Genomic DNA, 21,943 nt, shown 5'->3' with positions numbered 1-21,943 from the left:
TCATTCGATTTCTTAGGGATGACATTCTAAGGCTGTTTATGTTTTATTTTGAAATAATTTTAACTTAGAGAAGTTTCAAGAATAGTTCCAAGAACTCCCATTGCCCTTTATAAATGTTTAACATTTGCCATACTTGCTTTATTGTTTCCTCTTCCTCTTTCCACACACACACATTTTTATGCTGTTTGAGCATGTCAGCCATGCCCCCAACCTCTGACTACTTCAGTGTAAATTTCCCAAGAACAGGAATATCTTATATACTAGAGTATACTTATCAAAATTAGAAAATGTAACATTAATCATACTGTTATCGAATCTGCAGTCTATATTGAAATTTTTCCAGTTATCCCCCTAATATACTTTGTAACAATTTTGTTTTCCTTGTTCAGGTTCTTACACTGCATGGTCAAGTCTTTTTCGTCTGCTTTAATCTTCCTCAGCCTTTCTTGGTCTTTCATGATATAGACAATTGTGAAGTGTGCAGGCCACAGAATATTTTCTGTGGAATGTCCCTCAGTTTGATTTGTGTGATGGCTCCTCGTGATTAGATTCAGGTTATGCGTTTTTTGCAGGAGTATCTCAGAAGTGATGCTGTGTCTTTCCCAAGGTTTTGATTTTCCTTTCCCCATCATATCTAGGTGAAGTACTTTGTGGTGAAGAACCCGTCCTCTCTGCCCGTCTCCTTACAGCTCCTGCCTCTCTCCTTGTATCCTAAACCCGAAGCTGCAGTGCGCCTGCTCAACAAATGGTAAGGTCCCCAGTCAGTGAAGCCCTTCTGGTGGGTGGTTTGGAAAATACTGTAAACACTTGGAATTATTTTAAGTGCTTCCCACTTTTCACCCGGAGACTGTATGTGGCTGTGGCTGTACATAGCATTCATTAACCCATGCACCTTGGGCACCCAGCTCCTCGATGCCTATTACTGGATGGAAATTACCAGTTCTATTTGTTGTGTGGAATTTTCAGTGTTACTATGTCATGTCCAGTTGTCAGCAGAATATTCTTTTCTTTGGCCACGGAACTTTGACAATCATGATTTTTTTTTTTTACAAATACTCCTAAAATTTGAAATCTAAATCACAGTGATCTCTAGGCAACACAAGAAATGAGGTTGGTGTTTTCGTATACTTTAATCTAGTGTTAGACAAGGTAAGATGATGATACTGTTAGTTCACGTCTAAGTTATAGCTTAACTTATTTTCAGACAACACCGTTTCACTTAGAATGTTCCCTCTTGGCTTAGTAGGATCTACCCTTAACCTAGAAGTTTTCAACTTCAGCACTATTGACATTTAGATCCAGACGATTCTCTGTGAGGGAGAGGAAGGTCTGTTCTGTTCTTTGAAGGCTGTTTAGCAGCATCGATAGCTTCCACCCAGTAGATGCCAGCAGGACCTCCCCAGCTGTGGCAACCGAAAGTGTTTCCAGACATTGCCAAATGTCCACTGGACATTCAACTGGGAGATGAAATGACCCTTGGTTGAGAGTCACTTCCTATCAGGTTTCATATTATAGTTAGGAACCATTTGGAGAAAAAAAATTGCTTCATATTTAGAGCTTTTGTTACATTCCATGCTGCCAAAGTCATTCATTCAACATTATTGAACCAAGCACTTAAACAATATGCCAGGTACAGTGTGGGCGGGGCAAGGGTGGGACATAATGACAGGATGGGATGAATTGTTCATGTGTGCAAACACATGTGCTCACACAAATGAAAAAATATATGTGCACACATGTATATTATTCTTTCTTTACTGGCGAACATTTTTTTTTTCTTTATAGGTTTGGCACCGATATGCAGATGATTAATTTCACAACTGGTGAATTCCAGCTCACCAAAGCTTGCCCATACCAGGTAGGATGTCGTCTGTAAACAGAAAAAGAAATGCTTGCAAACTAGACACATAGTATGTGGGCCTCGCTGATTTATGTGTCAAGTGGCTTTACTTAATACATGTGGCTCTCTTGTTATTATATTCTCGGCATTAAGTATACACAGCAGATTTTTTCAATTAACTAAGGCAGCAGGCATCCGTGGTTCCTGTTAGCGTGTAAATCACTTTAATTTGATGATTTAGATTCATGTGATGAAGAAATAACAATTAAATCATGGCCATGTAGAAAACCATAAAACTCGAGACCCCGGAATTTATAATTCTCTTAAGATTCCTTGGCCCCATCAAATTCTTTTTAGGGCAAGATAAGGTAAAAGTAAATACATTAAAAAAAAATTTTTTTTTTTCTCTTACTAAACTGGCTCATGTTTTTAGCAGGTCACCCAATATCTGTGATAATCACCTCATCTATAAAAAAGCATTTCTCTGAAATTCTCAAGCCTCTGGGCACTCATGAGGTCTTGCATAAATACTTAGGAGTAGGAATAAACATGTCATGTGGTGAGGATGTTATTTGACTGGGGTCTTGGCAACTGTGTTTCTTAGTTTTCAGTAGTTCTGTGGTTCTTTGTATGTAGCTGAGTATTTTCCGTACAGGCATTCTGTGTGTAGATCCATTCAAAAGTAGAGCATCTGTTAAAAAAAATACACAAGTACACATATAAACACACAAATGTCTATAACTATATTTCTAACACATACATATTTAAATGTTTCTCTCTTCTCCTTACTTAACTCTTCAAACATATACCGTTGGCTCTAGATTAGCTTGAGTAACATTTAGAGAGTGGATCATCATAGATAACCTCCAACTAAGAGTCAAAATACAACTAATCAAAGTGAGTTTTTAAGTGGATTTTTTAAAGTGGATTTTTAAGAGACTTATTTACAATAGGAAACTCACTAGCAGCAGACGTTCCTTTCTCTTTGTTAAGTGAGCTTGTTTTTGTTAAAAACCTGTCCCACTCTGTCCCTCTCAATCCCCTCTCCACCCAGCAGTCTCCACGGGCTGTTTGAGATAAATCAGTCAAAAATACTCAGTGATAGTTTGCCCCAGTAGTACTGAATCATATGTAATTTGAAATTCCAAAAATAATGGTCAATTTCTTTTACATAGAAATATTCCATTCAGATTTGAATAAATGGTGTAACTCATTCAGAAAAAGTTTTTAAATCTACGATTGAAGATTTTCCCCAAGAATATATGCCTTCCGTGATAAAGGAAATTGTGAATTTCCTTTATCATTGTGAATTTATCACATTGACAAAAAAGAATAGTCAGTATCTATGCAGTAGCCACACTTAAATATTTAACTTACAATTCTTATTAGAACTCTTTGTCATATAAAGAAAGGGGCCTGTGTTTTAATTTTGTTGGTTTGCTTGTAGAAATGTAGTTCCTTTCGTTAAGAGCATGTGGAATTGGGCATGTAAGTTTCCGAATCCAGGCTCTTCCATATTCTAGTTATGTGACCCTGGACAAATAATTTAACCTTTCTCAGCCTCATCTTTCTCATTCATGATAATATTAAAGATTTAGTAAGGTTTATAGAATGCTCAGCATTTTATATACCTTATATACCAGTGTCTGGCGTATGAGAACCATTTAATAAATGGTGCTGTTGTTATTATTGTTTTAATACTAAAAATCAGCAGCTTTTCATTCAAAATTCATATGTATAAAGCAGTTTCTCTCTTCATGAAGTTTATAATTCTAATGAAAATGAACAAATATCATCATTATTTCTTCTTGCAGATAGCGTGGGAAATGCTAGCAACAATTGAAGAATAAAACAAATTAAAAACATAGAAAAGAGAAGTATTACCATGTGGATTATGTGATTATAGCTCTAAGAAATCAATCAATTGTTTTTAGTGAGAAGGAGCTAGAAAAAGGAATGCAAAGGAGAGGAAATGATAAAGAACTAAATCTTGAATATTCAGTTTAGATCACAAGATTTATTCAGAGAAACTTAGACACCTTAGAATAAAGGAAGATGTGAATAAATAAAAATCTTTCTCCTGAGGGAAGAGACTAAATATAATAAAGTTGGTTTCTTTATAAACTTAACATTCAACACTAAAGAGAATTTAGTGTTGCCCAGCAATGGATGGTGGTTTCATCATATCCCTGTAGCATTTAAGTAGAGGCTATTTGGTCTGTTTTCTAAGTGATGTTTTACATTCAAAGCATCTTTGCATAAAAGGCCTCTAGCCCCAACTCACATAGAAGCCAGGAAGCAAATCTCCTTTCCAGCATCCAACTGGGTTATCTATCCTCCAGCCTCTGCCTGTACTTCTCCGCTATGGCTTGGGAGCTGTTTGTTAGTGTAAACTCTCAGGATAAACAAGTTCTACAGGTTGATTGGGGTGATCCAATCTGGACATGAAAAGCAACCATGTTTACACTCTAAAATGCATGAAATGAAGATGGAAGCTTGCTTTACAGTAGTTGTTGAATTGCACTTTTTAAATTTGCAGGGCATGCTTTCTGAGGAATCCAGGTTTGGCAGCCTCCACTTACATTTGCAGCCTTTGGAAATGCAAAGAGTCGGTGTAGTTTTCACGCCAGCTGACTATGGAAAAGTTACCTCTCTCATACTAATCCGGTAGGTGTGGACCCATCACGGAGTCTGTTTCTTTCTCGCTGACTCATCTGTCTAATTGTTTTCTGTCAAGAAACAAGAATCTCTTTAGTTAAAAGTTAACATTTATGTCTCAGGCCTTCAGTGATGAGGCTGGTTGCATGGCAGGAAGAAGCGGTGGCTGAGGCGAGAGGCTGCCTGAGGCTCCACACTTAATCCCTCTGTGCCTCAGTTTCCTCCCTTGTGCAATAGGGAGTGTGTGCCCGTCTCTCCAATAGCAGCATTACATTTCACTCAGCATCTCATCCAATGCTGCCACAGAGGGCAGAACGCATATAGGCATACATATACACAAATGGACACATTTGTACACACATTTACTTCTCTTAGCTTGGCCAAATAAGTGAAACACTCTATATACATTTTCATTCCTAAGTGTCTGGATGTTCACCACTCACATATCTGTCTTGATCTGAAATTCTCTGTAGCCCCAAAGAACAATAGAAAAAGTGCTCAGTTGAGCCCATTGGCTTTTGTACTTATTTACCTTTTAAGTGAGAGTTATTGCTAACTGATTTAAGCAGCTAAATTAAATGTTTTTTATTTTTAATTGTTTTTTCATCTTTAGGTAGTCTTTATTGAGAGTCTTCTTTCAAAAATTTAAATACAAATCTATGTCGAAGCCCTCTGCATTGGCGAGAAGTCTAACACATTTAATTTTTTTTTAATGGAAAGCTTATTATTATTATTATTATTTTAATTTTTATTGGGGAACAGTGTGTTTCTCCAGTGCCCATCAGCTCCAAGTCATTGTCCTTCAATCTAGTTGTGGAGGGTGCAGCTCAGCTCCAAGCCCAGTCGCCATTTTTAATCCTTATTTGCAGGGGGTGCAGCCCATCATCCCATGCGGGAATTGAACCCGCAACCTTGTTGAGAGCTCGCGCTCTAACCAACTGAGCCATCCAGCCGCCCCAACAAATTTAATTTTAATTAATGACGTTTTAGTTATGTTTTTAAAGCTATTCTAGTATCAGATCAGTTGGCAAAGACTTTCTTATTCTGGACGTCCTTTAATATATCATGATTTTGTTCTTTTGCAAGTGAATGCTACTAAAAAGAAAATGTACTAAAAAGTTCTTGAAAGAATTTGTTCTATTAAGCATTTTAACTAAGACTCCTAATGCTCTGTTGATGATGTGTTGCATTTTCAACCCATTCTCTGTTGAAGAACTAAGGTTGTAGGATATGTAGATATAAATTTTACCTCATCTCAGGTTCAACTATCCCAGAATCAAAAGGAAAGCCTAAATTTTTTATAGTAGTTTATTTTTGGTGATTTCTATATTCATAGACAATATTTTTCTGTAAACAGTATTAATCATCTAATATCACTAAAAGTTTTTTAAATGGGTAAAGATTTTTAATCATTCAGATAAAGATGCTAAGATATTTGTGTATTTTTGCATAATTAGAAATGACTTCTTCCTCTGATTCTGCAGTATTTACATGAATGATAAGTGGCTTTCAGACCAGTAGGCATCATTTAAACGTCATTTTCACTTACTTTTTTGGTCCTAGGAATCATGATTTTAATGAATGTGAAGGCAAAAGCTAGTCTGAATTACTGTTTGACTAGTAAGAACTTGAGTAAATATATGTTATTTGTGGAATGTTATTTTAAATCTTTTGTTCAAAAGAAACAGTAAGATTTTATTTCTAGAATTATTCCTAAGGCAGATTTTCTTATAGTCACAATTACTGTGAAAACTAATTAGTTTACAATGTAAACAGTTTTTACCAGTTTATCTGTATTTGTTGGTGTTTCTCTGTGGTCCACAATTTGTTTCTTCGGTTTTTTTTCACTTGGGGGTCTGATCATCACCCTGGTAGCTGGTTATTAGAAATACATAGGTTAACGTTCTTGGGCCAGGATTGAAGCGTGATCATGACCATTCACTTGTACTTGCCTATTGTCAGCTTGCTTTGACCCTTCCATGTTTGGCAGCTTCCATTTTCCATGGACGCACCCATATTCTGAGAGACGGTGGGAGAATGCCGCACTACTTAAATAGATCGTTTTTCTTTAAAAATGTTTTTGCTCATTAGGAATATTTAAATTCAAGTGCATCTTATCTTGTGACTATTGTAATGCATTTTGATTTGTATCTGCTTTCACTATAGGAATAACTTGACTATTATCGACATGATTGGTGTGGAAGGATTTGGCGCAAGAGAGTTACTGAAAGTGGGCGGGAGGCTTCCTGGCGCGGGAGGTTCACTCCGATTTAAGGTGCCCGAGTCCACGCTGATGGACTGCCGTCGACGTGAGTCCGTATTCATGGCACTCTGACAGGGCAGGGTTGGTGCTAAAGTCAAGAGCAAAAGGATTCTATAAGAAGATTCTTTTAAAAATTGACCGTAAATTTATTACATTGATGCAAATAATTAAATCAGGCAAATATTTGAGCATAGATAGGCTGGTACCACTCAATTAGAACAATAGCCTTAGATGTTTAACCTGACTTAAATAATAGATATATAGGAAAAAAATTTAATTGCTAACTTACCAGTATAGTGCGAGATATTTAAGATAAATAGTATGAAACTTAATTTGATTATCAGTTATCTAATCATAGAAAATCACACCAAAATGGTAGAGAAAAGACTGAAAGTATGGTAACCAATAGAACTTTTTGCAATAATGCAAGTGTTCTAAGAAAATCAATTTTTAAATTTATTAAATTTTAATTTTAATTTAAGTAGTCATATGTGCCTCGTGACTACTATACCAGACAATGCAGGTTTAGAAACTTGCTTAAATGTTCCTTTAGAAATTTCTAAATTATGCATTTATTTAAGTTAAATGCTTTAAAGCTACTTAAATTAGTTACAGTAACTCCCTCATGTACTAAAACAAAAATCAAACAATAGTTGCAACATGTTTTTGTAAATTCTTGTTTTCTTCGTATTATTTTTAATTTCAGGAACACACTGAAAGCATTTTAATATAACAATGTGTTTCCTGTGGAGAAAGCTGGTTGGTGAAACTGTTGGATAATTTGTAGCACTATATTTTAATTTAGAAAACTATGCTAAATGAACACTGTATTTGAAAAGGTTTATGAGCCATTGTGCCTTGAAAGGTCTTCATCAGAGTATTCATTTTTTCATTCATTCATTCATTCATTCATTCATTCATTCATTCATTCAGAGTTGACCTTGAAAGATAATTAAGGAGTAATATAAAAACTGTAGAACCAGATAAAATACTAACCCCTATATGGAATAGACTGTGCCTTATACATTTACAGGAATGTTTGAAAATTGTGATAATTCTTCCATTTTTGAACTCCCAATGTAAAATGTGCTCTAATTTATTTGCAAGGACTTATTTACTTCCTCTTAATATGGTGGGTGTTTGAACTGGTATTTCTAGTAGCTGTGATGGATTGACACAGAAGCACACACATACCCTCTTACTGGTCCCTGTTTATTGTGAGTGAGGACCTCCGGGGCTGAGCATGCATGGTGGTTAGTGATAAATCCAAATGATTTGGCTTCTGTCAAGAATAAACTTAACTTTAACCTTTAATAAGTAAAAGAACGAAGAGGAGGTTCTGATTACTTTTGGTATCCAGGCAGATCGTTTAACTTAAGAAAAATGTTGCCTAGTTAAGTATTTTTATTGTATTCTGATAGTATAACAGAATCTATAACTGTTCCAGAAATTAAATAGAAGTCATGCTTCGAGCAAATCTTATATTTTTTTGTTTTTACATTTTAATAATGTGCATCATGGTTTGTTGATTCAATGCATGTTGATTCAATAATTTATTTTAAATCAATTTTGCAGTTCATATATACTAAGTATCACTTTTCACCCTCACTAGAACTGAAAGACAGCAAACAAATTTTATCTATTACAAAGAACTTTAAAGTTGAGAATATCGGACCACTTCCTATAACTGTGATATCTCTGAAAATTAATGGGTATAATTGCCAAGGTTATGGATTCGAAGTGCTGGATTGCCATCAGTTTTCCTTGGACCCAAACACTTCGCGGGATATCAGCATTGTGTAAGCATAGAGCTTTCACCTCCTTTAAGTTTTGTGATGCATTTAATGTCCGGTGGGGGAAAAAGCCTTTTTCCATGGGTAAGATGTCTTAAATTGTTTTTATGTAAGTATTTATCTTGTATAAGTAAGAAATTGTGCTTCCATTATGATGATTATATTTATGCCTAAAATTACAACAATTAAAGTTCATGAATATGAATCTTTTGTTATCAGGTTTACTCCAGACTTTACCTCTTCCTGGGTCATTCGTGAGCTGACTCTAGTCACTGCAGCAGACCTAGAGTTTCGATTTACTCTCAATGTGACCCTCCCTCATCACCTATTGCCTTTGTGTGCAGACGTGGTCCCAGGACCCAGCTGGGAGGAGTCGTTTTGGAGACTTACGGTCTTCTTTGTCAGGTAAACTGCCACCTTCTCTCACTGAGTAGAGAAGCCATGTGGGCAAATTGCATGGAAATGTATATTGCCTGGATGTAATTAAAGCATATGAATTGAGTGGAATTTATATTGCTTTGAGAACTTAGGCATATATGAAGTGGAGAAAATAGTAACTGGAAAGCTTGAAGATAATAGTAAATGAGTTGTAAGATTCACAGGACCTAGAAGTCTATTAATAGACAGTTGTGTGTCATTTTCATTCATCGACAGTCATTGTGGCAGATATAAATGTCACTTACTAGCTCAGTGGCAATGGCAGTTTGAGATTAGAAGAACAGAATGACCCTTTTAGAGTGATTTTATCCTTGGAGCAACTTTAAAAAGAATTGAAATATCAAACTTATAAATATGCACATTTTTAGAAACTTGGCTGTTTTCATCTTTAAGAAACATCAGACGTGATGATGTCATACATCTTAATGGAATTTCAATGCCATATCTGTAGACGTTACCCATCAACCATTCACCACCCTTCTATAATAAAGCTACTGTTTTTAATGCCTGTCAGAACCATGCAGTAACGAACCTTGTTGCTTTCTTCCTCAGTTTGTCCCTGTTGGGTGTGATTTTAATAGCCTTCCAACAAGCACAGTACATTCTTATGGAGTTCATGAAAACAAGACAGAGGCAAAATGCTAGCTCCTCTGCACAGCAAAACAGCAGTCCGATGGAGGTCATCAACTCCCATTCTCATAAGTAAGAATTCTTGTGGCATGTGCGTGGGTTCTCACTTTTGATGCAACTCATTTTTTATTTTATTGTAAGGTAATACATTTTGTTTTAAAAAAATTGTCTTTAAGTCATTATGTGACAGCTGAAACCTCTCTTTTATTATACGATAGACTTCCTGTAACAACTTAGTTTAGAAGGAAAGGTAGAACTCCTTAATAGACACAGTACCAATGGCTACCTCTTTCTCGTGGAGTTAGAAACAAAGAGGTACAGTTCTACTCGGTATGGCTTTATGTAAAATGCTTTTCTTCTTCACTTCAGAAGCCATTGCAAGAACTTTCTCGATACCTACAGCCCCTCTGATAAAGGCAGAGGGAAAAGCTGCCTTCCGGTAAACACTCCACAAAGCAGGATCCAGAATGCTGCCAAGAGGAGCCCAGCGACCTACAGTCATTCTCAGAAGAAGCATAAATGCTCAGTCTATTACAGCAAACACAAACCCAGCACATCTGTCACCAGCAGTGCCAACACTACTACTGAGGAAAAACAGACTTCAACCCTGAGCAGCGCTTTCTCTGCTCCTAAAGGAGACGTGTGCGCTGAGGTTATGGGTGAGAACTGGATAAACCTCAAATATGCAAGTGGCATGAATGTCAGCCTGCAAAAGAATTTAACCCTCCCCCAAAACTTATTGAATAAAGAGGAAAACACACTGAAAAACCCAATGGTTGTCAGTAATACTTCTTCAGAATGTCATATGAAGGAGGGAATACAGACATGTATGTTTCCTAAGGAAACGGACATTAAAATTTCAGAAAACATAGTTCAACTCAAGGAACAAGAGCTCGGTCCTCTGAAGAACTCTAAGAAACTACCTGAAAACCATTTACCAAGAAATTCAGCTCAGGACCAGTCAGACTTGGCAGAAAGTTCCAGGAAAAATAATGGTAATCTTCTCCTCCTTCTGGATGATTCTCTCGTTTGTCTCCGGTGTGTTTTAAATGGAATGTGTTCTCATCTGTGACCTGAGTTTTCATTGTGGATGCTGAATGTTTAGTTCACGCGCAGAATTTCAGCAAAGGTTATAAATGTTGAAATTCAGTTTATGAGATGAAAAGTTGAGGACGAGGCACCAAGTTTTTAGAATAGCATGGATAAGATACTTACTTTTTAGTACGTATGTTTCGAGGGATGTGAATATCATATTTTATTGTTAGGAGGATAGGGACACCTTTTCCTAATTATATTTTTATCTTGGCTTTTCAGACTATTTGCAAAAATTTATCAGCCCATAAAATGTTTCTGAATGAACAAAACTTAACAATTTCCTGTATTTAACAGCTGCCACCATCTCATGTTCCTTGGCCCTGGTTCTTTTCTAATTGTGTCCCTTGGTTAAAAGAAGACAAATGTTCTCTTGTAGCAAATACAGTTAATGAAAATGTAAGCACAGTAGACTAGGAAGAATACCTACGTATAAAATTGCCATTAAGCTTTTAACTGACCCCCTTAGCCTCTGGCATACGAGCCTGTGCTTATAATTCTTGTCCATTCTGACCATTTTTAATAAGCACATTTTTGTACCTGTTAACAGATTTGTGACGCTTCTTAATCTGGAACCATCAGTTACTATTGATCTTACTTGAAACATTTAAATATAAATAACTTCTTATTTTCGCTCTTTGATGTTGTGGAGGAGGTACCGAAATATTATGATTTGGCTAATTCTAGTGAGCTTTATGCATTTGGTTAAACAAAACAAAAAAAAACAAACACTGAATTTTAGATGTTCCATAAAAGAACATCTCTAGTGGAAAAGAAAGCTGGAGTCCTCTGGATGGAACCTGGTCTGGGCGCCTGGGTTCCGGCTGTACCTGTTCCAGCCTGTTTGTACCATCCCCCTGCAGCAGAGCTCAGGCTTGAGGTGGATTTCTGGTTGCAGAGTGAGTACTGTCCCCTGCGTCCCCTCCACCTGGCACGTGAGGACACCCTCTGGACAGTGCATTCAACTAGATCTTTGCATAAAGTCATAGCACAGCTAGTCTGAGGGTGTTTTATGGTGGGTGGGGTTCCTACTGTTCCATTTCTGTCCCAGATACTCACTGGGACCCAGACCACAAAACTCTTGTGAAAGGTGAAATTATGGGGTGAGTTTGGCTGGGCTTTTCTCTTGTTTTGTGTGCCCTTTAGGCCAGAGCACAGTATTTGACATGGACCGACTTTCCACAAACCTAAAATCCTAGTTGTGTGAGGGACTCGTCCCTCCAGAAGTGCTTCTTCTGTGGTCTGTTGTGTCCGTCAGATGTCTGGATAAATGTGCCTGCGAAATACAGTGGCCGTGGCCTTGTGAACAGATAGATGGAAGGGATCTTCTACCGATCACAGTTTTTGAAGTGGGTGAAATGGAGAGGTGCAGACCAGCAGTGTAAGGCCAAGGCAGGCCAGAGGGTTGGAGTTTGTGCTTCAGGAGCCTGTTGTCCGGTACTTGATGGCTAATGCCTGTAGTGGCCTAGGTGACCACGTCATGGAATATCCCTTCAGCACGTATGAGTACATTTACTATGGAGTTCATACACACAGGGTTTGCTCAGATCATTGCAGGTGGCAGACCTGCCCAGAGTCTTTCCTTCCTATGCAGAGAGAACTGGTATGCTTACAATGTTTTAAAGGGAAATAAATCTCTCACTACAACAGTTATTTTTTATCTATTCTTTTTGGCTAGAGCAGCAGCACGTTATGTGGTATCAGGGTGATTGTCGATCAGATCAAATAAGAGTTGATGAAAGAACTTGAAAATTTTAAAAATAAGAAAGGACTGAGACATCTAAGGGAGGACATTGTAATTTGAAGATAGGGTTTGGAGTTTTTTAGTAATATTAAAGGTTTGGGGCTCTTTTGTCAAATTTTAAAGGAAAACATTGCAATAAATGGGCAGACAGTGAGTGAACAGGCATATAATCGGTGGCGTGTGTATAAAGAATACTTGAGAATGGGAAAACCATATATTTACAGACCTTCTGAGTTTTCACTTTCAACAGTGAGCATTAGTTCTTTTTTTCTTTTTTTTTTTTTTTTTAAGTATTTTTCTTTGTGAAAAGCATGTTGTCTCCATCTTAAGATCCTTTCTAGGATCTGAAGAAAACAACTTCTCTCGGCATTGCCCGCTGAGCTTAGCCCGCCTGATGGTCGGGGATCCTGCCGGCAAATTCCATTTACTGAGTTGAACCCAGTTAGTGTGTTTGTCACATTCTAGCCATTTCTCCCCAAGTGTACAAATGTTCTCAGAAACAAGTCGAGTGATAGGATTGCCTTTGGGAAGGGGGAAGAGGGCGGTGTTCTGTCTCCTAAGGGGGCCTGAAGTCATTTTAACCTATCATAACTCCCTGAGGCACCTGAAGAATTGCGCCTTCTCCACTTCGGAGGTTTGTTTTTTGTTCTGAGTGTAACATTGTGTGAGAAGAAAGTGTCCCAAGGTGTATATTAATGTCGCTACCTACCTGTTCTTTGTTGTTGTTGTTGAGAAACAGTATTTTCTGAATCACAGAATGTGTGTGCCATCCTTTCCTGCTCCTTTTCGCCTGCCTCCTTCCGAGAGGCCTTTGGTAAATCATAAATTAAAATTCTCGATGGGAGTGAAGTCTGTTGTCACGTTTTTCAGGGCTCTGTTTATGCATACTTGTTTCTTTTTGGCATCAACCTGTCAGACAACTGAAAGCTACATATTTCAAACATTTGTTTCGTGTTCCAGAGTCTGTGGATCATCTGACAAGAGTGAGGGCTTTTATGTATAATGTAAAGGATCTTACAAAGTGTCTCTTTTCAAATGCTTATAACTATCATTTTTTAATTGTATGATCAAAATAGCGTAGGTTTAGAATTAAGACTAAAGCAAACTGCTGCTGTCCTCAGCACTACCAAAGAGGCATATTATTTTTTTCTGTTTGTAATAATGTAGAGCATAACAAACATTTAAGTTTCATAATACCCTAAGCCTTGAAATTAACAGTACGTGACAGTTTTCACGTACTGTTAGCTGCTGAAATACCAATATTTGCAGAAATTCAAAGAATAGCCTCATTTACTTATGGATACTAATAACGTGAAATGAAGTTTCTAGCAGTTTCCTTAAAATATACCATATGATTAGGTTTGGTACAGTAAAACTTGAAGCAGTTATTCTGGGAGTTCACTTGTTCCTTGTTCTTCTGTTTGTTTTTTATCTTTGTGGCTCAAACACTCTTACTCTGTGAGAGAAATGTAAGAAAGTTGTGTAATATTGTATGCTGGATAGGATGACACGGATTGGCTCCATTTTTTTTTTTTTTTTATAAGATTTTATTGGGGAAGGGGAACAGGACTTTATTGGGGAACAGTGTGTACTTCCAGGCCTTTTTTTTCCAAGTCAAGTTGTTGTCCTTTCAATCTTAGTTGTGGAGGGTGCCATTCAGCTTCAAGTTGTTGTCCTTTCAGTCTTAGTTGTGGAGGGCGCAGCTCAGCTCCAGGTCCAGTTGCCGTTTTCTAGTTGCAGGGGTCACAGCCCACCATCCCTTCGGGAGTCGAACCGGCAACCTTGTGGTTGAGAGGACGCACTCCAACCAACTGAGCCATATGGGAGGCAGCTCAGCTCAAGATGCCATGTTCAATCTTAGTTGCAGGGGGCGGAGCCCACCATCCCTTGTGGGACTCGAGGAGTTGAACCGGCAACCTTGTGGTTGAGAGCCCACTGGCCCATGTGGGAATCGAACCGGCAGCCTTAGGAGTTAGGAGCATGGAGCTCTAACCGCCTGAGCCACCGGGCCAGCCCCTTGGCTCCATTTTTTAAATGGAGTATATACTCATGGTATTTCTAAATTTTTGGATATTGTCATGTTAGAATTTCTCAAAGATTTAATGAAGAACCTAGTTTTAGAATTCATTCAATTGTTTGCCCTTGGCCCCACAGAAGGCATTACTAATTCTCTAAGAGTCTCTACTTTACCACTTTTGGGGACATAGGTTACTGTTGGATGTTAAATTTTGATCCTTCCTAAGAAACTTACTTTTGGTGCTATTTGTGGCCTGCTGACAACTTAAGGAAATTCATTTTGTCATGAATTAAGGCTCTAGGAAAGTAACGGAATGTTTTTTGAGGAGAATATCTGTATTCTGTTTCATACTCAGGGCTTCCAGAATCCAAAGTGATGTCTTTATTTATGGCTTCTTTGTCAGTTCCAGACCCTTGCTCTGGGCTATTTCTTTTACTCCTTCATAGCGCCGGATACATCATTTTCCTCTGCGGGTGTCTTAACACCCAGTTTGCGTTGTCGTAGAGGAACGTATGCTTCCCGAGCATTTTTATAGTTAGGTAATATTTATAAAGTTTTCTGTTAACAAAATAAAAGTATGCTGACTGTATGCGTGTTATTTTAAAAATGTGTGTACCTTGCTTCGAGTGAGTTTAATTTGTAGCTTCAGCATTTCAGAATCAGAAGGGATTTGACTGCTCCTTTCATTTTGTGGGTGAGAGACCTCCCTGTCCCCAGGTCCCACAGCAAAACCAGGCCACTGTGGTCAGGCCGTCCTCTCCCCAGAGCCTGCAGCCGGCTTGGCTGTGAAATCGTTGCACTCTGGTCTTCTGAATCTTCCTCAGCTTGCAGAGGTGGTCAGGGAATCTCAGATAAAGAAAAAAGGGGGAGGTGGTTGAGAGACTTTGTTTCATATTAGGACACTGAGGCCAGTTATTGTGGGATTCAAGTTGATTTGACGTGACTGACGTAAGCCATAGAAGAAGAAATACACTTGTAAAGAAAATCGCTTGAAGGAAACATGGAAAAAATCGTGTTTCCAGAGGAGGTTCCTACTCACACCAGCCTTTGCCATGGGATTGACGTCTCGGGCTCGCTTTTCAGCGTGCAGGCACTGCTCCCGGGGGCAAGTGGGCATTCACTGTATGAGAAGGGCCTGCCTTGGAGCCATTCATGTGTCTTCTGATGGTGGCCCTTTACGTTTATATCTGTTCTGGTTTCATCTTTATAACAGGCAGGGGAGGCAGAGAAGGTGGTAGTTTTGTTTTATAAGCAAGGAAACTGAAGCTTGGGCAGCTTAAGAGACTGACTTGGATCATAAAATTAGTTGAGGGGCTGAGTCATAACCAGAACCCGAGTCTTTACCCCTCTCTCTTCTCTGCTCTAACTTTTTTTTAAAAAGGTAATAAATTGTACATAGCGTAAAATTTACCGTTTTAAATGATCAAGCTCAGTGGCATTAAGAACATTCATATTGTTGTACAGTTGTCAACATCATCCGTTTGCAGAACTTTTTTTATCATCCCAAAAAATAAATACGCCCATACGTCCTCTCCCAGCCCCTGGTAACCACCATTCTACTTTTTATCTCTGTGAAGTTTTAGGTCCCTTGAACAAGTAGAATCATATAATATATTTGCCTTTTTGTGTCTGGCTTATCACAGCATTATGTCTTTAAGGTTTGTCCATGTTGTGCCATGTATCAGATTTGCGTGTTTTTCCCCACCTTAACCATTTTTGTGTATACAGTTCCGTAGTGTTAAGTATATTCACATTGTTGTGCAAGGAATAACTTCTTTTTAAGGCTGAGTATTCCATTGTATGTTTCCTACATTTTGTTTTTCAAGTCATCTGTCCATTGACATTTGGGTTGTTTCTACCTTCTTGACTTTTATGAATATTGCCACCATGAATAATGATGTGCCCCTCCCCCCACAATTTTTTCTTGACTTCTTTTAAAGACTGTTTGTAGAACTCTTAATATAAGTAAGTTTTCACCTGTAAACAAAATAAATTTCTAGAGCATTGTGGATGTCAAAACTAATCATTAAGTCTAAATTTCATTAAATCAAATGCGATTGTTTGATGTAGGAAAGAGACTTAACTATGGGGAACAGGAATGGAAATTATTAGCTAGACATTGAACCATTTTTATTTGTTCAAGGGAATAACCAGCAAGTGCCTGTCAAGAATGAAGTAGACAATTACGAAACTTTGAAAAAGGTTGACACAAAGTCTTCTTCAGAAAAGAAGATTCACAGAGCATCTAAAGAAGACATATGTTCTGAGAAACAGAACATAACTTCTGTTGAGGTCTGTACTCCTTTTTTTCTTGCCTGTTAGAAAGAACAAAACCTATTTTGGGGGGGGGGGCTTGGAATGAAAATACCTGTGTAATAACTGTGCATGTGTATTTCATACTTTTGAAAGAGGATAATTATGATGCATTTGGATCCACATTGATAATTGGTGAGTTTGATGTGTTTAGAAAGTTTTATTTCCTAATTATATAGGAGACGATAAAATAATTTTTAGTGTGACCTCAGATCACTTTTACTCTCAAGAGATGCTGTTCTTAAGCAAATCAGTTAACTCCTGGGTGAAGATGGTGGAGTAGAACCAGATCACATATCCCTTCTCTCCAGTTGTTAGTTACCCAACATCCATTTTTAGGCCATAATCTTGCTCAGTTAGAAGCCGAAGCCAAAATCCACAGGAGAGGAATGCCTTTCTAGCTCAGGTGCGTGGACCCTAGTACAACAGAGTCCAAGAAGGGAAAGCAAAGCTCGCACACTGCCTCCAGCTAGCTCTTTCCCTTCCTACCAGGATAGGCCGCTGAAAAGTGTTTAGAAAGCAGAACCCAGGAAAACAGACAGGTCCAGATGAAGGTGGGAAAGGTATTTAGGAGAATTTACGTACTTCACATCAAAACAGAGCTATCTATGTATTAGCACAAGTGCAGTGAAAAAAATAACGTTTCAATTATGCAAATATACTGTAGTAAAAATGACAGGAGTAGAACATAGAAGACAGCTAAAGATCCCACTCTAGAAAACATCCAGTGACCTGAAAGAAACTCTGAGAGTACTTCACACTACAGACTGAATTCAATCAAATGAGGGCTTTTAAAGGCAAATTAATGCAGTAGGATGAGGTTAAAAGGGGTATTATAAAGCTAAGTACATAAGACAATATACTACATGTGTAGTGGCTGAAAATTGAATTATTGACCTCAAGGGAAGGCTTTGATATTAGGTTGGTACAAAAGTAGTTGTGGTTTTTGCAATTACTTTTGACCTTTTAAACCGCAATTACTTTTGCACCAACCTAATATAATCAGAGTGAATGTGAGGGAAAAACTTTAAGGGATTGAAACATTTAGAGAAAAGATGATAGATATGGAGACAAAGAAAAACAAAAACAGTACAACATAAGAATAATGATTATCTAAGTAAATGGCCCAACAAACGGATCAGAAAAGTAGGTGGAAATGCCGCAGGAGAAAATTTTCGTGGTATGAGGGAAGAAATAGATTTCTAGATCAAAAGGGGACACTGCGTGCTCCTGGGAAAACTGATACATAATAATGGACATAAGTATATCCTGGTTACATTATTGATTTTAGAGCATAAAGAATTGTGCAAAGGCAGGAAAAGCAAGAAACACAAACTTAGGCTAGCTTCAGACTTTCTAGGAGCATCTAATGTCAAAAAACAGTGGAGCAGTATCATTGAGAGGATAAAAATGTGAACAGAAATATTATGTCCCCCCAAGTTAACACTCAAGTACAGGGCTATAAGCATACCTCCTTCACCATATATGAACTCATAAGCCTTTCTTGAAAAATCAAGTTAATGAAATTTAGCCAACCACGATGGAAGTAAAACATAAAGACCCAGGTTTGAGGAAGCCACGTCAAAGGTCTGTAGTTGAGGTTTCTATCCATTTTATATCCAGAACTAAGATTAAACAGTTGGCAATTACAATTTGCAGAAGAGATTGCAAATATTAAAACATTAACAAAGTAAAAATAGTAATATAACTTGCAAAACATTAGGTGGGATAGAAAGGTAGGTGAAAGTAAGTTTTGATCGATCTTGGTAGCGAGCCAAGACTGTATAACACTGAAACATGCGGTTTAAAAGCGTGAAAACTTAATGAAACTAACTTTCACACACCTTTTCTTAACCTTAGAGAGATCCTTAAGGAATTAATATATCATGTGAAGAAGAAACAATTACTTGAAAGTTGGCAGTTCCTTTGGTTCTACTTCACTTTCTTATGTAAAATTCAAATACAGTTGAGGTTTACATTTTTATTTAAAAATAACACATGGTTCCAGTGTTGTAAATTTTTCCCATTGTCTGTCCTGCTGTTTTCGGAGAGAGAGAGTGAAAAATAAGGTTTGCCAATAATCAATGGGAGACCCTGGCTATTTCTAAGTGGTGGGATTTTGGATGTTTTCTTTTTTCCTTCTTTATACTCCTGTGTTTTTGCTTAACACTTTATAACAAACATGAATTTTTCATTTAAATAATGAAAGTGATACAAAATAGGTTTATCACAGACATTCCCAACTAGGAATTTGCAGTCCGTTGACAAAGACAAGATATTTCTGTGTGGTCGGACACCAAAATTAATACTAGGTTGGTGTAAAAGTAATTGTGGTTTTTGCAATTTTGAACCTTTTAAAACGCAATTACTTTTGCACCAACCTAATACATAATAGAAGGGATTTCAGAAATTGGAAAGTCAGTTTCGGCTGCAGTGGCTGTGAAAAGCCCGTAGAGGAGGTGGAAACTTATGCAGAGTCGGACACGTTGAGGAGGGAAAGTGGTCACGCGACGCCTCTAAGCCTCATGGCATAATTGGGAGCGTGAGGGAATCATCTGATTGAGAAGAAGCTTGATCAGTAATGAGAAGTGTTGGGAGGAAAGAGACAGCCCTACCAGATGGTGAAGGCCCTTGCATGATTATAAGTTTGGAGTTTATTCCCTAGATCTCAGTTGGAAACACAAAATGAAGTAGGTGAACATAAGCGGTAGGAAGTGCTGATACCTGTAGAGACCTGGGGAATGCTTGCTTGCTAAGGAATTTCAGAATCAAAGTTTTGCAAGCATGTTTGTCCAAACCAAAAGTCTTTTGAGAGGATTTGGCCTGCGGGTGGTCAGTTTGGGGGCCCTGCTGCAAATTGTAGTGCATGATTGAAGGTTTCTGAACTGGGCGGTGGATGGAGGGTGGATAACAAATGAAAACAATCTATAGGTTGTTTTTCAATTCAGTTTCACAGACACTGGCAGAATGCCTGTTTTAAAGAACCAGTGTAGTAGTTTAGTAAATGCTTGAATTAATGTATGAATAATGTGTTTTTGGAGGATCGATCTGAGTATTTTGGAGGCTGGGTTGGAGAGGGCAGAAAGAGATACCACCTCTCTTCTCACATGGAGGCTGTTACTCTGTAAGGGTGTGATGTAGTCAAGACCTCTGTTTGGGCAGAAGCAGCGGGAAAGGATAGGAAGAGGAGATAAGAGACAGTTTAGAAGGAAAACACAACCGGTTTTCTTAGAACCTAATTGCATACAGGAGAGGAGCCATCTTCTCTTACATCAAACTAACGCCAAGGTTTGTAAGATTGGGAGACTAGAAAAATGATTGATGTCTGTCAATCATTTTTATGTCTGTCAGAGCAGTGCTGCATAGGGATTAAGAGCGTGGGCTTTGCAGCCAGACTTCTGGGTTTGAATCCAGCTCTTATTTGCTCAGTAACATTGGGCAAGTTATTTAACATCCCCGTTTCCTCGTCTGAAAAACAATATAACAATAATCTCTTATTAATCCAAAATACTGTACCTACTTCATAGGATTGTGAGGATTAAATAAATTAGTATGATCAGTGGTCAGAACAGAAGCACTAAGTACTGACGAGTACTAAGTACCAAGGAAATGACAGGTATGACTATGAGCATTACTGACAGAAGAGATGCCTGGGCTTGGATGTGAGAAAGTATAGTAAACAGAGGGAGACAGGGGACCAAAGCTTCCATGGCCAGTAAGGCTTGTGATTTGGGAGTTGTCCCCGTGGAGGGTAGAATTGAAGGGTGTGCCTGAGTTCTCTGTGGTGTGTACAGAAAGAAGACCCAGGGCCTCGGTCTGCACCGTGGCCGGCGTTGAAGCTGCAGAGAGCTTGAGGATGCAGTTAGCAGATGCACAGAAAGCTAGGCCAGATGATGAAGACAGGTGTGCTTGCAGGAGCAGAAACAGAGCCCTTGGATTGGGGATAGGTGGGATGGATGGAGTTAGGAGACTTAGGGCTTGCCCTGCAAGGAAGTACAAACCACTACTGAGATGTGCTGACGTGGCAGCCTCACAGTCTTGTGTGCTGGGAGGAGAGGTGGGAACTTGTCCCTCCAAGTCCCCTCAGGCCACATGGTGCCATGTGGTGCCGCTGCTGGCACCCATCTGCCGCCTGTGTGGGCACCAATCTCCCATCTCAAACTCAGCCCTCAGCTCCTGTGCCAGACTAGCTAGCCCTCTACGGATGCCCTTAGATAGGGCAGTTTTCTTAATTTATTCAAGTTCTTTATCTTTGATCGTGGTTTTTCTCTCTCTCCCTGGAGCTCAGACATGTCTTGAATTGGGTCCCAGTCGTTGCATATGTTCCTCCTTCCGTTTCTGGTCTGTGAGCCTGTGCAGGCACCTGGCCCTAATGGTGGCAGCTAGTTCCAGTCAGGGTGTAGGGACTGGGGGGACTCAGACTGTGCTTTGTGATACCAGGCTGTCCGATAGTCAGCCAACATGGGTTTTCTGCTGCAGCCTGTGGGGCTGTCACCTGTCATTCCTTCGCTGGCTGTGAGACTCACTCCCAGTTTTGTAGAAGAACTCTCCTTTAAAACCCCTGCGTGTGTGTACTTTCCATTTCTTTCATTGTTCGTTGGGAAAAAAATCATTCTCAGTAAACACATCCCCAAGTGCATTGCTCAATGTTTGTTTTCCTAGTACATTCTTAGGGCCTAATTTTGCAGCTTAGAAAATTACATAAATCTGTACAGTATATGGGGAACATTCCTCTAGATTTATTGGCAAAGAAGGTTGAAGCCCAGATTTGGGAGCCACAAACTAAGTTTTGATCCTAGCCTTGGCTGTTTATTTTCTTTTAAGCAGATTCTTTTTGTCCTTAGAAAAGGAATTCATAATTATTATAGAAGCATAAGGAAGTGCAGAAAAGATCTATTCAACATGAACCACTTTTCACATTTATCTGTATTCTGCTTTTCTATGCAGATTTTTAAAAACTCAAGATCATTATCACTGTGCATATCTAACTTGGTTATAATGTTGTAATTCTAAATTTCCTGATGTTAGAAATGAATGGGGAACTTTGTTTTCCGTGGTTGCATGACATTCCATCATTTAACTATGCCATAATCTAAACCATTCCCCTGCAGTTGGATATTAGAGTTGTTTGCAACTCTTTTTTTCATAAATAATA

The 21,943-nt window shown here is 38.5% G+C and overlaps 1 protein-coding gene across 4 annotated transcripts in view; it reads left to right on the top strand.

Moving 5' to 3' along the window:
* Positions 1-21,943, top strand: part of TMEM131L (transmembrane 131 like) — a 145,638-nt gene that overhangs the window by 107,794 nt on the left and 15,901 nt on the right. For all 4 annotated transcript variants that reach the window (XM_019722360.3, XM_019722355.3, XM_074338418.2 and 1 more), the window contains 9 exons: positions 639-748; positions 1,786-1,858; positions 4,380-4,507; positions 6,665-6,807; positions 8,374-8,560; positions 8,774-8,959; positions 9,545-9,694; positions 9,992-10,617; positions 16,619-16,767. In XM_019722360.3, coding sequence (XP_019577919.3) covers positions 639-748; positions 1,786-1,858; positions 4,380-4,507; positions 6,665-6,807; positions 8,374-8,560; positions 8,774-8,959; positions 9,545-9,694; positions 9,992-10,617; positions 16,619-16,767 — 1,752 coding nt within the window. The remainder of the gene's footprint in view (positions 1-638; positions 749-1,785; positions 1,859-4,379; positions 4,508-6,664; positions 6,808-8,373; positions 8,561-8,773; positions 8,960-9,544; positions 9,695-9,991; positions 10,618-16,618; positions 16,768-21,943) is intronic.

The sequence above is a fragment of the Rhinolophus sinicus genome, chromosome 15 (genome assembly GCF_057876585.1).
Source record: "Rhinolophus sinicus isolate RSI-liver-muscle chromosome 15, RSI-T2T, whole genome shotgun sequence".
Classification (NCBI taxonomy): Eukaryota; Metazoa; Chordata; class Mammalia; order Chiroptera; family Rhinolophidae; genus Rhinolophus; species Rhinolophus sinicus.
Note: the sequence above shows the minus strand (reverse complement) of the source record. Positions and strands in the feature narration are given on the sequence as shown.